Source organism: Durio zibethinus, chromosome 27, assembly GCF_047325235.1.
Source record: "Durio zibethinus cultivar Kanyao isolate XHJ-2024 chromosome 27, ASM4732523v1, whole genome shotgun sequence".
In the NCBI taxonomy this organism is placed as follows: Eukaryota; Viridiplantae; Streptophyta; class Magnoliopsida; order Malvales; family Malvaceae; genus Durio; species Durio zibethinus.
The window spans coordinates 11,167,745-11,183,082 of record NC_143188.1 but is presented as its reverse complement, the minus strand read 5'-3'; the positions used below and the strand labels follow the sequence as shown (position 1 = coordinate 11,183,082).

Here is a 15,338-nt window from a genome sequence, read left to right as displayed (position 1 = left end):
AAACTCTTAATTTACCTGACTAACTACCAACTATGACTCACTATAGACTAGGAGATTTTTTACATCCAGGTCAGCTATTAGCTTAAAGCATATAATCAGTGCTTCATATTTTGACTCATTGTCTGTAGCCTTAAATTGAAACTTTGACGCATGCTGAAATTACATATTTTTTAGGCTGATAAAAATCAAAACAAGCTCTACTTCTTTCATTTGTGACCGACCGAACTATGTAAAGTTTCCAAATCTTTTCTTCTTTCTAGCAATTGATTACGCTAGGCTATTTTTAATATTTACTTGAGGTTCACTTAATAGTAAAATTTGCTAGCACCTATGACTTAAGTGCTAACATGGGTAGGATATGTAAATCAAATCATTGAGCTCAACTATCCATTTGATTAGCCTGCTTGATAGTTTGGGTTTTGCAAAATTTGTCTTAGTGGCTACTTTTATGATTGATGTCACCATAACATAGGCTAGCTGTTCTATCCTATGGCAGTTAAGCTCAACTTTTTTTAACACTTTGTTAATAAAATACAATGATCTCTGCCTTTTTGTTTCTTCCTTAACTAAGATCGAGCTAATGGCTTGATCATTGGTTACAATATAAAGGTATAATACCTTGCCAAGCCTCAGTTTTGACAATATTGGAAATGAGGAGAGAAATTCTTTAAGCTATTCAAATGCTTGTTGACATTGTAGCATTTTTTGAAACTATGAGATATTTTTGAATATTTTAAAGAATGGTAGACACTGATATGTTGACCTAAACTGAAATCTGTTTAGTATAGCTACCCTTCTTGTCAATTTTTGTACATCTTTTACTGAGGTTAATAGATTCATATCTAAATTGGATTTTTTTTAGATTATACTTTTTTTAGATTAGCTTTCATAACCCTTTGGTTAATCATATACCCTAAAAATTTGCTTGACATGACCCAGAAGGTGCATTTACATAGGTTAAGCTTTTTGTTATATCTCTTCCCCTCCAAGTTTTCAAATGTTCATCCGAGCTCTTACTTTTCACAATAATATTAGTACAATCCCTTTTCAATTACAAAAGCCATTTTTTTCATCCTCTTTCAGCATCTTGATCTGATTGTAACTTAGTATGCATTTATAAAGATAAGCAAAATCGTATTTGGCATTATCATCCACTAACCAATCTGTACTTGGTAGAGGAAAACCATAATTTAGATAAGCCTTTTTAAGGTTGGTAAAATAAACACACATTTTTAATTTTCTATTATGTTTCTTTATCATTGCTATATTGGCTATCCATTCAGGGTAATATGCTTCCTTGATAAACTCAGTCATTAGTAGTTTGTCAATACCTTTCTCAATAGATTTCTATCTTTTAGGGGTAAAACATTTTTTTTTATTGAACTAGTTTCATGTTCAGATCGGTATTCAATCCATGTATTATTATTGAAGGATAAATTCCAGACATATATAATGTGGTTCATGCAAACAAATTGACATTATTTCTTAACAATTGTATCGATTTTTTTTTTGTTAAGCTTGACTCCTATTTACATATATTTTTCTTGATTATTTTTAAAAAATGGCACAAGTATGAGGTCTTCCACTAGTTTTGGTCGGGTGAGAAAGTTTTAAGCCTTTAATCGATGATTTTTTTATTCATTTAGATCAAGATTGATTCCTACAAAAAAGATAATTTTTGACATGAATTTTTGCATATTTGATTCATTTGATCAATTGGTAGAAAAATAGATTCATGCATTAAGATACTAATATGAACTTTGCTCGAATAAATTTAGTTGATTCATGAGATTGGCTTAAGAGTTCAATTTATAGATTACTTGTATAGTTTAAGAGCATTTTCATTTCTTTTTGGCTTGGTTACCATCAACTCTTCCTTATGTTCTTTTTTCTCTTTCTATTACCTTGACCTCTGTTCTCTCTTTGACTTAGGTCTTTTCGACCTTAGCTGAGCTTATAGTCTGTTTCCCAGTCCTCCTATTTATAGTAGTAATAGAGCATTACCTTAATGTGTACTAGTTTCCTCGAACTTTTATTATCCTATTGGGGATAGGGAATTTGATATTGAGGTGAAAAGTTGAGCCAACAAATCTTATAGCAAATTGACTTGGTCATCCTAAAATCATATTATATGCTAAGTGGTTGTCCACTACCATAAACTCAATGATCGAATTGACAGCCCTTGGCTCAGTTCCTAATGTGATTGACAACTTGGTTGTGCCTTTGACTAACACCAACTCATTTCCAAAGCTGATCAAAATGGTGGTGAAGGGCCTTAGTATATCCTCAGTGATTCTTATATTCAACATTATGAAACAGTAGAGGATGTCAGTTGAGCTCCTATTATCAAATAATATCCTCTTTATAACTTGATTATACATCATAATCTATATGACAATGGCATCATCATGTGAGAATTAGATCCCTGTTAAATATTTTGAGCTAAAAGAGATCCTCTAACTTTTCAATTATTTTGCTTTTTGATCGTGGACCTAATAGCCATAACTATTCCTTAGTTAACATTTTTTTGGCTGATTCCAAGATCTCGCATATTATTACATTAATGATTTTTGCAATGGGTCTATTATCCATATAAATTTTTTCATCATTCTAGCCAGTTTTATGATTGGTATTATCTCGATCATCGTCTTTCTCTTTTTCATCTTATTTTCTCCTCTGTTGCTCTCTTTTGTCTCTGCCTCTGAAATTTTCTTTTTTTGTCCCTATCTTTTATGATTTATAAATCTGTTCAATTGACTTTTTCTTATTATATCTATTTCATTCATAAAATCCATGCAGTCCTTAGTATTATGGCCATAATCCTTATGGAAAGCGCAACTATTAGTCTAATTTCTTCTAATATTCTCTCTTAGTGGCTTAGTCCATCTAAGCTTAAGGTCTCTTTTTATTTGTATCAAAATCATTTCTTAAGAGGTATTTATTATAATGTAGTCATCATATTTTCTATTTGAGCTCTTTGCCTTAAGGTATCACTTAATAGATCTCTTTCTTAAAGGATTATTGCTTTCTTTTCCTTTTTATGGTTGAAATGGAAGGATGTCCCTATTTCACCTAGGCTATTTCTCACTATAACTTTTACATTAATGTGCTTTTTGATAATCAGAAGCATGTCGACTAAAGTCTTTAGGAGTTTTAAAGAAAGAGTGAGCTTAAAGTAGTACTCCTTGTCATTTAGCTCAATTGTCAGAACGGTCACGTGTGTAGCTTGTTCTAAGTCTCTCACTTGAAAAGTTTTAACGTTAAAATACGTGATATACTATTTCAAGGATTCATGTTGTCCTTGGTAAATAGACATTAAACTTAGTGTAGTCTTTTTCATTTGTCAATTGTTGACGAAATGGAGAAAAAAATAACTTGTTTAAAAGTTAAGATAGATCTAGGTTCTAAGCTGGTAGACTGTAATCGAGTTACCTTTTTAAGAGTTGTAGCAACTCCCTTACAAATGAAAGGCTTATCGACTCCCTATATTAACATGTTAGTTCTATAAAGCTTAACGTGGTCAAAGAGATCAGTGATACCATCATAAGTTTTAAGAGTGGGCATTTTGAATCCCTTTAGTGGTAGAGATTGGTTGATGTCCTCGGTAAACAATGATGTTTCTAAGAACTTGAGCTCATAAACAATTATGTTTCCAAAAATTTGAGCTCGTCATTAAAGTTGGAGACTATGTTTTTGAGCTCTTTCTTTATTCCTCTATTTTGGCCTTCAACTCTCTATTAGGTTATGGTTCTGAGATAGCCTGTTTAGAGTTTTGGGTGGTTTGTGTTTGAATGTTTGTTCGGTAATAGCTTTTAAGGGGTCTTATCATCTTCAAGGGCTGACGAAGTAGCACTATCATTGTAGGTTGGCACCTCTTGTATTGGTTGGTTTATTGAGATTATAAGGTTTGGTTTTTTTGATGTCTGTGGGCTAGTTAGATTTATGATCAGTTCCTTTAATGACTATAAATATTAGGTGAGAGTTTCAAAATGTTTCATTATTAGGTTTCAACTCTCTTCTTGGGAGCCATGATTAACTTAACTAGACAAACAAATGAACCTTACCTGGTGCACCAAAAATGTCTGTCGAGTTGTTTTGACAAGGGCAAGAATTTGAAATCGTAAGGTTAAAGGTCAATTAAAAGCAAAGATGGCAGGTTTCTCTAGCATTTGTGCTATTACGTTAAAGTTAGTGCCAGAAAAAAAAAAGAAAAAGAAAAATCTTAAGAAAAGAGAGAAGAAAATTGAATGAAATTACCTTGGTGAGGAGGCTATTTATACCTGTAGGATGAAAGTATTGAGCTTGGGTGACTCACTCTGAGTAGCGGATCTAAGGCTGAAGTTATTGACTTGACCAGATCTAATACATAACAATCCAATTTTGAGTGACAAGTCAGTATTTCCTTGTGCCTTCAAGTGAAAAGTTGAGGTGGGTGAGTTGACATAAATCTTAAGATTTCAGGTAAGTTCAAGTTAAAATGACAAAATTACTAATCACTTTCTAAAATAAAAAGTTTATAATGCCTTTATAATCATAAAATATCGGTAACAGTTTTTATGACAATTCAATTAAAGAAATATGAAAAGAAAAATCTTCTCCAATTGTTAACCACTGTAGTTGAAAACAAGATAGTGACTTTGATGGAATCACTCCAACGCATAAAAAATCATATTTTCTTTGCTAAAGCAATTTGATGAATTTGCAATTGAATTGGCAACTATCCTTTGAACTCATCAAAAGCATCCTTATATAGGTCTACTGTCATTTTGGCACTCCAGCACGATTTAAAACTTGATATTCCAACTCTTTGAAAAGGGTTTCATCACACTTAATTTGGTTTAATGCCGTTTTGACACTCCAGCATGTGAAACGCTGGTTTTTATCGCACTTTCAAATAAAATCTTAATTTAATTGCAATCAATGATCTATTTGCCTTGGTTGATTCGGATTAAATCTTCCAATGGGGTGGAGTTATTTGAGAGAACTCAACTTCTTAGTTATTTAGTTTATTAAAATTCAATCTATTAATTTATATTAACTTGCTTAATTTATGGGGCTCTAACATCCCATTGGGTTAATTAACATTTATTCCAAACAATATTTAATGATAGATATCACCTAATTTGATAAATAAGCTTAAAGATAAAAATTTAATTAGATGTACAGCACTCAATTAAAATAAAAGAAACTATACATTTTTTAATTTTACAATCGAAACTATCACGATGTTATATATTTTTTAGGATACACTTAAAAAATAAAAAATAATTAAAAATTAAAATGTGTTATTTTATTAATTTCATTTGTGATAATAACATAAAGTTAAAGCATATATATAATTAATAGTTTCACATTTATTTTCATAAAAATAGTTTCAAATTTAATAATTAACACATTTTCTTGTTCTTTAAAAAAAATAACACATTTTCTTGTCTAAAAGAATAAAAAATTATTTTATAAAAGCATATGTACAAGTAAAATTAACATTGCAACTTACAAATATTAATAGCTTGCTTATGAAGAATATCAAGTACTTCAAATAAAATTGAATCAAAACAAAAAATTATTTTGGTAGTGTTCACGAGTCAGGTTACTTGTTGAGCTTTTGGAAGTCTTCAATTAGGATCAGATTGTGCGCATAAATTTTAAGGCTCAAACTCTTTCGAGATTTATTATATTACTAAATAATATGTTTTTATTTAATCGTAAAATATAATTTCAAAATCAAAATAATAGTAGAAAAACATTTTTAATATTTTAATAATAAACATAAATTAAATGCACAAATTGAATTGTGCTAGACATATCTGTTAATTTTGGTCCAAACTTAAAAAATTCATCCAACTTACTCAAATCCAAATTTGCCTAATCTGATTTGACCATAAAAAGTCAACAACCCCAACCATCATCCCCAAATTGAAAACAAATTGAATTAAAATAATTCAAATTCAAATCAACCTGAAATTAGATTGGCCAAACCAAACTCAAAATAAATTGAAATTGAAATAATTCAACTTTAAATTGATTCAAAATTGGAATGGTATAAAAAAATTAATTCAAAATAATTTAAGACTAAATTAAATATAATTTTTATAAAAAAATTAATTTAATACAAATAATAAATATAATACAAATAATAACTCATTAAAATGATTGAAAATATCAAATTAATATATATTTTTAATATCAACACTAGTATAAATTATATATATTATGTTTCTTATAAAATTTCTTATAATTTGGATTATGATTTAAAATAAATTATATATTTTTAATTATCATGGATACATATATATATATGTTAATGTATTATTTATAATAAATTATATAATTTCTTATAATTATATATGATATCAATTATCTTGTGATTTAGAATAAATTAAATAAAATAAGCGATTGATTTATATATATTGTGTTTATGTAATAATTATATTATTATTTTTTAAACATATAATTTAAAATAAATTATATAATGGGCTGGAAGGTTTCAATCGGGAGTTGCTAAGCTTAATTTTTAGTAGGTAATAAAAAAAAAAGGTTCAACAGAGGCATTCATGGATACGATGAAACTTGGTTGATATCTTTAAAAGTTTGCTTAATAGTTGTTGTAATTTATTTATTAAAAATTTATTTCGACCTGCTAGTATAAAAATATTATTAAAATTTTAAAAATAATCTAGCCAAAAAATATTTAACAAAAATTTTAAAATTAAAATTAAAAATAAAATTTTAAACCGAATCTAAGTTTTAAAGTTTCAACGAAAACCCCGGTTCAAGTCAGACCAAACCGAAGAACGTGACGAGGGACTGGACTGGGCCCATTAAAAAGAGGTATATTCGAGATCTTGGATTTCCCAGATGCTATATTTTGGGTTTGTTAGGTAAGTAGAGTCGTAGAGATGATCACGTGCTGATGCACGCACCCACGGGTTTGATAGGCTTTGTCTCCACGCCATCAGCTTATATTTAAAGTCAAACCCTGAACGCTTCACACGATTCACGCCGTCACCCTCTTTTGCTGATCTTTCGATTTTCTTTCTTATAAAAGTAGCGAATCCTCTCTCAGTTAAAACCAGAAACTAGAAAAAAAGGGTAACATCAACATATAACAATGGGGAGTTCAGGGCAGGTATCGTGGAAGTTGGAGGATCACCCAAAGCTTCCAAAGGGTAAGACCATTGCCCTCGTGGTTCTCGATGGCTGGGGCGAGAACAAGCCCGATGATTTCAATTGCATCCATGTTGCTGAAACTCCCACCATGGATTCCCTCAAACAGGTTTAACTTTTTGTCTATCAATATTTATTCTTTAAATTTCAATGTAAAAAATTTAACTTAGATCTGGGTAATCAATCGTTCTCATGCTAATATTCGGTATGGATCCCATTTTTTCTATGCGAATGAGGTTTTCATCTTTGGGTTTTTTTGTTTTTGAAAGTTGGATTTTAGTTTTGTGCTTGTATTAATTAGATCTTGAGCTTCCTGCTTGTTTCTAGCTTCTATCATTCTAATGTTATTGTAAATTTATAAAAGTTTGAAACTTTTTAACATTTGGGTATCAGATCTGATGTTAAAAGTGTTGTTTTTTTTTTTTTTTGCTCAATTTGCTGGGTTCAGATCCACCTTTTCATATAAGAAAATAAATTTTAAAGTATTTAAAATTTTGATAATTTTGTTTTATTAAACATTGGAACTTTTGAATTTATAATTTCAAGAAAGTTTGAACTTTTCAGTTTATGCTTAATGAGTTGACAGTGTGATTTGAGTGACTGATAGTACAGTGCATCAAACTGTAAATATACTTATACATAAGATATAGATTCATACATACATACATATATATATATATATATATATAAATTCTTCTTCTGCATCTACTACTTTTATATATTTCATTATTATTCATTCGGCTTCAGAATTTACATGTTTGGTATATGGTTTATTTCAGCTTGATTCCGCCAATAAGGATTCCATATGCCATTATGTAATGAGACTTAATTTGAGTGATAATGATTTTGTTGATAGGGTGCCCCAGAAAAATGGAGATTAGTCAGAGCTCATGGAACTGCTGTAGGGCTTCCAACAGAGGATGACATGGGAAACAGTGAAGTTGGTCACAATGCTCTCGGTGCAGGACGCATTTTTGCTCAAGGGTAAGCTTCTCTTCTTGATTTTAGGTGATTTTTTTTTGTGCAAATGCTTGGTTTTTTGATAATTAAATTTAATGCTATTTTTTTTTTTAATGTTTCTAATTTCATAGTATTCTACATGTCTTTTACTTTTTGTGGCACTCCTTTTCTTTCCTTCTAAGATGGACTTCTGGCAAGTTAACCATGCTCCCTGTGTTCTAACTTGTTAATTCATCCGTAACTATAGGGCTAAGCTTGTTGATCTTGCTCTTGCCTCTGGGAAAATCTATGAGGGAGAAGGATTTAAGTATATAAGTGAATCTTTTGAAAAGGGAACTCTGCACCTGATTGGATTACTTAGTGATGGTGGTGTCCACTCTCGACTTGATCAATTGCAGGTAATTTTGGTCATTCAGGATAGGCTTCTATCTTTTCAGGGTTTGACTTCTCTAATGGTAATTCATTTCCATTCTTTAAGTATGTTTATTTATTTTTCTTTTCCTGCAGCTGTTACTGAAGGGAGCTAGTGAGCATGGTGCTAAAAGAATTCGTGTTCATATTCTAACCGATGGTCGTGATGTTTTGGATGGCTCAAGTGTAGGCTTTGTGGAGACTCTTGAGAATGACCTTGCAAAATTACGTGAAAATGGTGTTGATGCCCGCATTGCATCTGGTGGAGGCCGCATGTATGTCACAATGGACCGTTATGAGGTGAGAAATAATTGTCAGAAGTCCCAAAAGCATGTTGACTAGTTAAGGTGATTATATTGTTTTGCATGAACAATTTGCTATGGATCCATTATTTTCTGTATTTTGCAAAAATCTGAAAGATAGAAGAATTCTGATTATTATTTAAATCACTCTTCCTTTTTCTTTTTATTAGTGCTTTCTCTAAATCTGTTTTTTTTTTTTTTGGGGGGGGGGGGGGGTAGTAGATTTTATTGCTTTTTTTATTTGGTATTGGTTTTATGTCAAAGTAAGCATTTCTACTAATGGATGATTCCTATAACAATTGTGATAAGGCAGGCATCTTGGGACTGATTTTGGCAGAAAGAATCCTGGTTTGCTTATTTTTTTTTGGCCTCTAGGCTTGAGACATAGTTCAACCACTTACCCATGTGCCTTACCGTTCAGACAAGGAATACAAATACCTGATGAATCTCTCTAAGATATTCTACCTTGTCCAAACAGTTGGATCGCGGATAACATGTTTTGTCTTTATTTGAATGGATCAAGAAGCTAATTTTTGTGAGGGATCTTTTACAGAATGACTGGGATGTTGTGAAACGAGGATGGGATGCTCAAGTTCTTGGTGAAGCCCCACACAAGTTTACAAGTGCTGTTGAAGCTGTAAAGAAATTAAGGGAAAATGCCAATGACCAGTACTTACCTCCCTTTGTCATTGTTGATGAGAACAAGAAGGCTGTGGGTCCAATAGTAGATGGTGATGCTGTTGTTACTGTTAACTTCCGAGCAGATCGAATGGTTATGCTTGCTAAGGCACTAGAATATCAAGATTTTGACAAATTTGATCGTAAACGAGTCCCTAAAATTCGTTATGCTGGAATGCTTCAGTATGATGGTGAATTGAAGCTTCCAAGCCGCTACCTTGTTTCTCCACCTGAGATTGACAGAACATCTGGTGAATATCTGGTGCATAATGGTATCCGTACTTTTGCCTGCAGGTGCGTTTAGCTCAAGTCATTATAATCCGTACCTCTGATGTTTGTTGATTTTACAGAACAAAGTGTTCAAAGAAATTGATTTGTTTCTTTGACTGACCGGGTGAGGATTATAGTTTGAACCTGTGGCCAATAGCCCTACACATTCTCTATTGCTTGTTTTCAGGCTTCTTTCTAGTTGCATGTTTCCTTTGTTTTTGCTTGTTAGTTTGAAATTCCAAGTCTATGTACTTGTCTCTCAATGTTAAAGTTAATCCAGGACCCTAGCTGTGATCACCAGGATAAATGAAGGTTCATGAGACTTGTCTCCCACCATATTCATCTTCTATCATGGGAAAAGAGTTATATGCTTACTTTTATCTGGGAATCATGCTTTCAGTGAAATGTGGAGTTCAAATCATCATGTCTATTATTTACTTGCTTTGCTGTATGTTAATTTTCCCCTTCCTGTATCAACAGTGAGACTGTCAAATTTGGTCATGTCACTTTCTTCTGGAATGGAAATCGCTCTGGCTATTTCAATGCTGAAATGGAAGAATATGTTGAAATTCCAAGTGATGTTGGCATTACATTCAATGTTCAACCCAAGATGAAGGCATTGGAGATTGGTGAAAAGGCTAGGGATGCAATTCTGAGCCGCAAATTTGACCAGGTGATCATTAATAGACTACTATCAATAGGCATTCGAATTGATGGAAGATGCTGAATAGCTCTTTTATTATTGGTTTAGGTACGTGTGAACATACCAAATAGTGACATGGTGGGTCATACAGGAGATATCCAGGCTACAATTGTGGGATGCAAGACTGCTGATGAAGCTGTCAAGGTATGATGGCTCTAACTTTCTAATGATTTTACATTTTGATGAATCAAAATCAGTTGTGATTTTGCTAGTTATGAAATGTATAAATATAAAGATAAATTAGAATGTGGATGTTTAGGGGAAAATAATGTTAAATGGGTTATCTATGTTGGTCTCCTCTTGAGTTCACTAGTTTGAGTGGAAGTCTTCAGTTTCCTGTCCACCTAAGGCACTTGAGTGGGGCCAAACTCAACCTTCATATGATGCTGGTGGGAAACTTATCATTGGAAATCCATATTGCTTTTTCTATTTATTTCTCCTGAAGTATCCCACACAAGACACGTATCATTGGGCTTATCACCCATTTTTGACATTCATGCCCAAATCTTTTTATTGATAAGTTGATTTTTCATCCAATTTTAATCTGAAGCATAACAACTCTTGTCTTGTAAAAGAGTTTTTCTTACTTGATTATATTGTTGAACGGCTGCAGATGATCCTTGATGCCATAGAGCAAGTCGGTGGAATATATGTTGTGACTGCAGACCATGGCAATGCCGAGGACATGGTGAAGAGGAACAAGTCTGGGCAACCTCTTTATGACAAGAATGGTGGTCTCCAAATACTCACCTCCCACACTTGTCTACCTGTAAGTTTCCAAAATCTTTCTTGGAAAGAAAAAAAGTTTCAAGTGCTAGACTTTGTTTTATTTAATACATGCTGGGGTGGCTTGATGTGAATTTGCATGATATATGCCATCTTATCACATTCTCAAAACTCGTATTTTCTTCATTTAGAATCTTCTTTTCATTTCTTGTTGAGTTGGAGAAAAGGTTTTTTCATTTCTTGTTGAGTTGGTGGAAAATTTACTTCTCAAATTTCTGATGTGTATTTTGGATTTTGCAATTTAGGTGCCTATTGCAATTGGAGGTCCAGGATTGGCACCTGGTGTTAGATTCCGCAATGATGTTCCTGATGGCGGACTTGCCAATGTGGCTGCAACCGTCATGAATCTCCATGGTTATATAGCTCCCAATGACTATGAGCCAACACTCATTGAAGTAGTCGGCAACTAGGCTTGCATGAGAACATGGCCTAGATTATATTTTGCTCTATTTTCACGAGGCGAGTGCCGAAACAATAATTCAGAATAAGGATAATTTGGTAAAAAAAAAAAAAATTAACTATTGTATTTTGGTAGATATTTGTGGTTGAGTATTTTTTCCCTAACGTGTAGGGAAAATTTTTGGTTTCATTGCCTCTAATATTACCTCATGATTTTATCTATTCGTGGTCAAGTGGGGATGACCGACTTTTTTTTCCCCCTTATGTTCTGCTTTTTTAGTTGGGTTAATTTTATTAATGATCTTTGAATTATAGTTTAAAATTTTCTAATATAGCATTTGAATTATAAATTTATTAATTAATGTGATATTTATTTTTAATATGATTTGTTCCTTTGAACTTTAAATGATGGAATGATATTCTTTAAGTCTCACATTAACTAATAAATTGATTAAATATAAAAATGGTGTATATATTAGACACTTTTTGTTCATAGTACTTGAAAAAATAAAATTGTTAATTTGGTATTTTAACTCTTATTTTGTTATTTATTTTAGTATTTGAGATTAATGTTGTTATTTAATTTGTTGATTGACATGAATATTTAATAAAATATTAATAAGTATCATAAAAGTTCAGCTAATGATACATTATTAGTTGTCATGTTAGCAATAAAAGGAAATTTTAAAAAAACTCAAAATTTCAAAAAAATTTTAAATAATTTCTAAAATTTTCAAAAAATTTTATAAAAAATTTTAAATGTTTTAAAAAATTAAAAAATAAACTATTGAAATATCTTAAAAAATGAAAAAATTTTGAAAGCTTAAAAATTAAAAAAATAAAAAATTAAAAAAAAATTCAAAAAATGTAAAACTCAAAAAATGAAAGTTTTAATAAAAACAAAATTTTCTCAAATTTTAAAAATTATTTTCAACCAATATTCAATATATTTAGTTATAATTTACATAAATTTTAGTTATATTATTTTTAATGAATTTTTAGCTATTTTAATACATTTTTACTATATTAATTTCATGTTATTAGTCTTGTTAAAAAATATTAAATTAGATTCAAACTTACAAAAATGATTATCAGTAAATGTTATAATTAAATATTTATAAAATGTATATTTTTATTGATTTTTATATTTTTAATTCTCAATTTCATATTTATTCAGTTTAAAACATTTTACTATATTAAAAAAATTATTTTAACATGTTAAAAATATTTTCAAATAATTTTGATTTGTCACGAAAGTTGCTACACAAACCAATTTGCTTAGGATGACTAGCAAAAGGTTTGTCTTGTTAAATTTATATTTTTGAGTTAAATCTTAATTTTTAAAATATTATTTAAATTATTAGAACACTAAGAGATTTGTGTAATTTGCTGCTTAACTTTCATTTTAACAGATCAGATAAATGATTTGACGTCTCTTTGATTTTTATATCTTTAAGAGGCAGCCTTAATTAAGTATGTTATGAATGTTAATTTGTCCTTTATTTTGTTAAATCGGGTTAAGTATGAAAGTATGTATCTTTGTTTCGATTATGAAAATTATCTTGGTAAATAATTTTACTTATTTTCATATTATGATTTTGTTATATAATTTAGTTTTGTAAGAATTATATATATGCATTTGATTTTAAAAGCCTTGTTAGAGTTTTGAAAATGAAATTATTATTCATGTTTGGTAATCTAAGATTTTTTATTTTAAATTTTCTCTCGATACACTGTATTCTAAACCTACTAATGGGAGTTAAATATTGGTCATGTTGACATGTATTTTATGATTAGAAAATCGATTTTGAACTACACCACCAGTTGAGAGTAGTGAATTTTTGTTTACTTTACCACATATGATGTATTTCTATCCTATTACATTAAAGGGTTACTGTGATTTTTATTTTTTTCTATTGCATTAACGAGTTAATTATGATTGTTTAGCGTAATTACCCTAGTTGCTTTTTATATACTTCTGTCCCATTACACTAAGAGATTTATCATGATTTTAGTTTTAATTCTGACTTAGGTCATCGGAGTTAAAAGTGACTATAGCTTGTTAAACATTTATAAAACTAAAATTTGTAATATTTGTTGAGCTCTAAAATTTGTAATATTTGTTGAGTTTTGGTATTCGCATATGATTTTAGAACAAGCTATTTGTAAATGCTTGATTACCTTAATATTTGAAATTAATCTTTAATTCTTTTGTTTTGGTCTAAATGTTCTAACTTAGCTTAACGAGGATGTCGATTGCTTATTGAGTGATTATACTTACTCTTTTCTTTAACATTTTACATGTTTTGATTTTGATTATGCATATGGGAATTTCAAAGAGTGATGTTTCAAAACTATAGTGACCATTCCAAGACTTTTAAGATTATCTTAGATACTTAGACATTCAAACTTTTATAAATTAGCTATTTATGACTTTAAAGGAATATTTTTGATTTCATGAATTTCTAAGTATTTCATCTTCATGTTAGTAGATATTAAAAGCTATGAACTTTTTGTTTGTAGATACACTTGTCTCATTTAGATTTTTTTTTTTATAAGTCTTAATATGAATCTTGCTTATCATATCTATATGATCATATATTGCAAGTGTACAATGTTTGCTATGCCTCATTTGGGGGGCATGATAGCATTGATTAAACTTTTTTTTGATACGTGTCAGTATCTTATTGAATGTTCATGTCATTAGTAAGTTGATTGACGACGTTAATTAGAATTACCAAAGTGGATGACGAAATGAAAGTTTGCTAAATTAACAATTTTATTTCTTTAGATACCAAATTGATAGAAATTATATAGTACATGAGCTATTTTTATATTTAACCCTTAGCAAATTTAGTTTTTAAATCTATATTAAAAAATTTTGAAATTCATATATTAAATTAAACATTTTATTATAGTTCAAAATCATTTGTAATATTAACTCTTCTTGATTTAAATCTCTTGGCTCTTTTATAAAACTTGTTTTCCTGTAATTAAATTGTTTAATTTTGTTTCCTTTTATATATAATGTTATTCATTCGTAAAAAGGAGAAACACATGATTATTGAGAGTAAAGGTGTAATCGAGTTGGGCTGAGCTGGTACATTGAATGCTCGAGCTCAAACTTGAGCTTGATTTAAAAATCAAAACTTGAAGCTTGACTTGAACTCGCTCGAGTTTTATTTTTCAATCTTGAACTTGAGTCAAGGTAAAACTCGAGTTGAGCTCGAGCTTGCTATGCTCGAATCATATTAGAAAATTTATGATTTATTCATTCTCTACAAAACAAAAATCAAAATAACAAAACAAAAACCATAAAATCTTCTGTGAATCATTCCAAATATATGAAAAAAAGCATAAAAATTCAAAACAATAAAAACAATTTAAAGAAAAAAACATAATAGAAGAAGAACAATCAAATCACATGCTAGCCTTTTAAATAACCATCCAATCGCAAGATAATATCAACAATTTAATAATCTTGTTCACACATTTTATCACAAAAATAGATACAAATATTACAAATACCTAGAAAAAAAAACTACATATACCACCCAGAAAACAAATCAAAAAGCTAGGAAAAAAAAACAAAGATTAGAGATATTGGAAAGGATAGTTGTTCCTACCGGGATGAGATTTTGACTTAGCACATGCAATTGGTT

General features: G+C 30.1%; 1 protein-coding gene across 1 annotated transcript; it reads left to right on the top strand.

Moving 5' to 3' along the window:
* Positions 1-6,994: 6,994 nt before the first annotated feature.
* LOC111279593 (2,3-bisphosphoglycerate-independent phosphoglycerate mutase-like) lies at positions 6,995-11,940 on the top strand. The gene is made up of 9 exons (XM_022866547.2): positions 6,995-7,276; positions 8,024-8,151; positions 8,375-8,525; positions 8,635-8,838; positions 9,394-9,812; positions 10,269-10,461; positions 10,540-10,635; positions 11,105-11,260; positions 11,523-11,940. Exons 1-9 carry the CDS (start codon positions 7,112-7,114, stop codon positions 11,685-11,687), a joined length of 1,677 nt encoding a protein of 558 aa, XP_022722282.2. The 5' UTR covers positions 6,995-7,111; the 3' UTR covers positions 11,688-11,940.
* Positions 11,941-15,338: the final 3,398 nt, after the last annotated feature.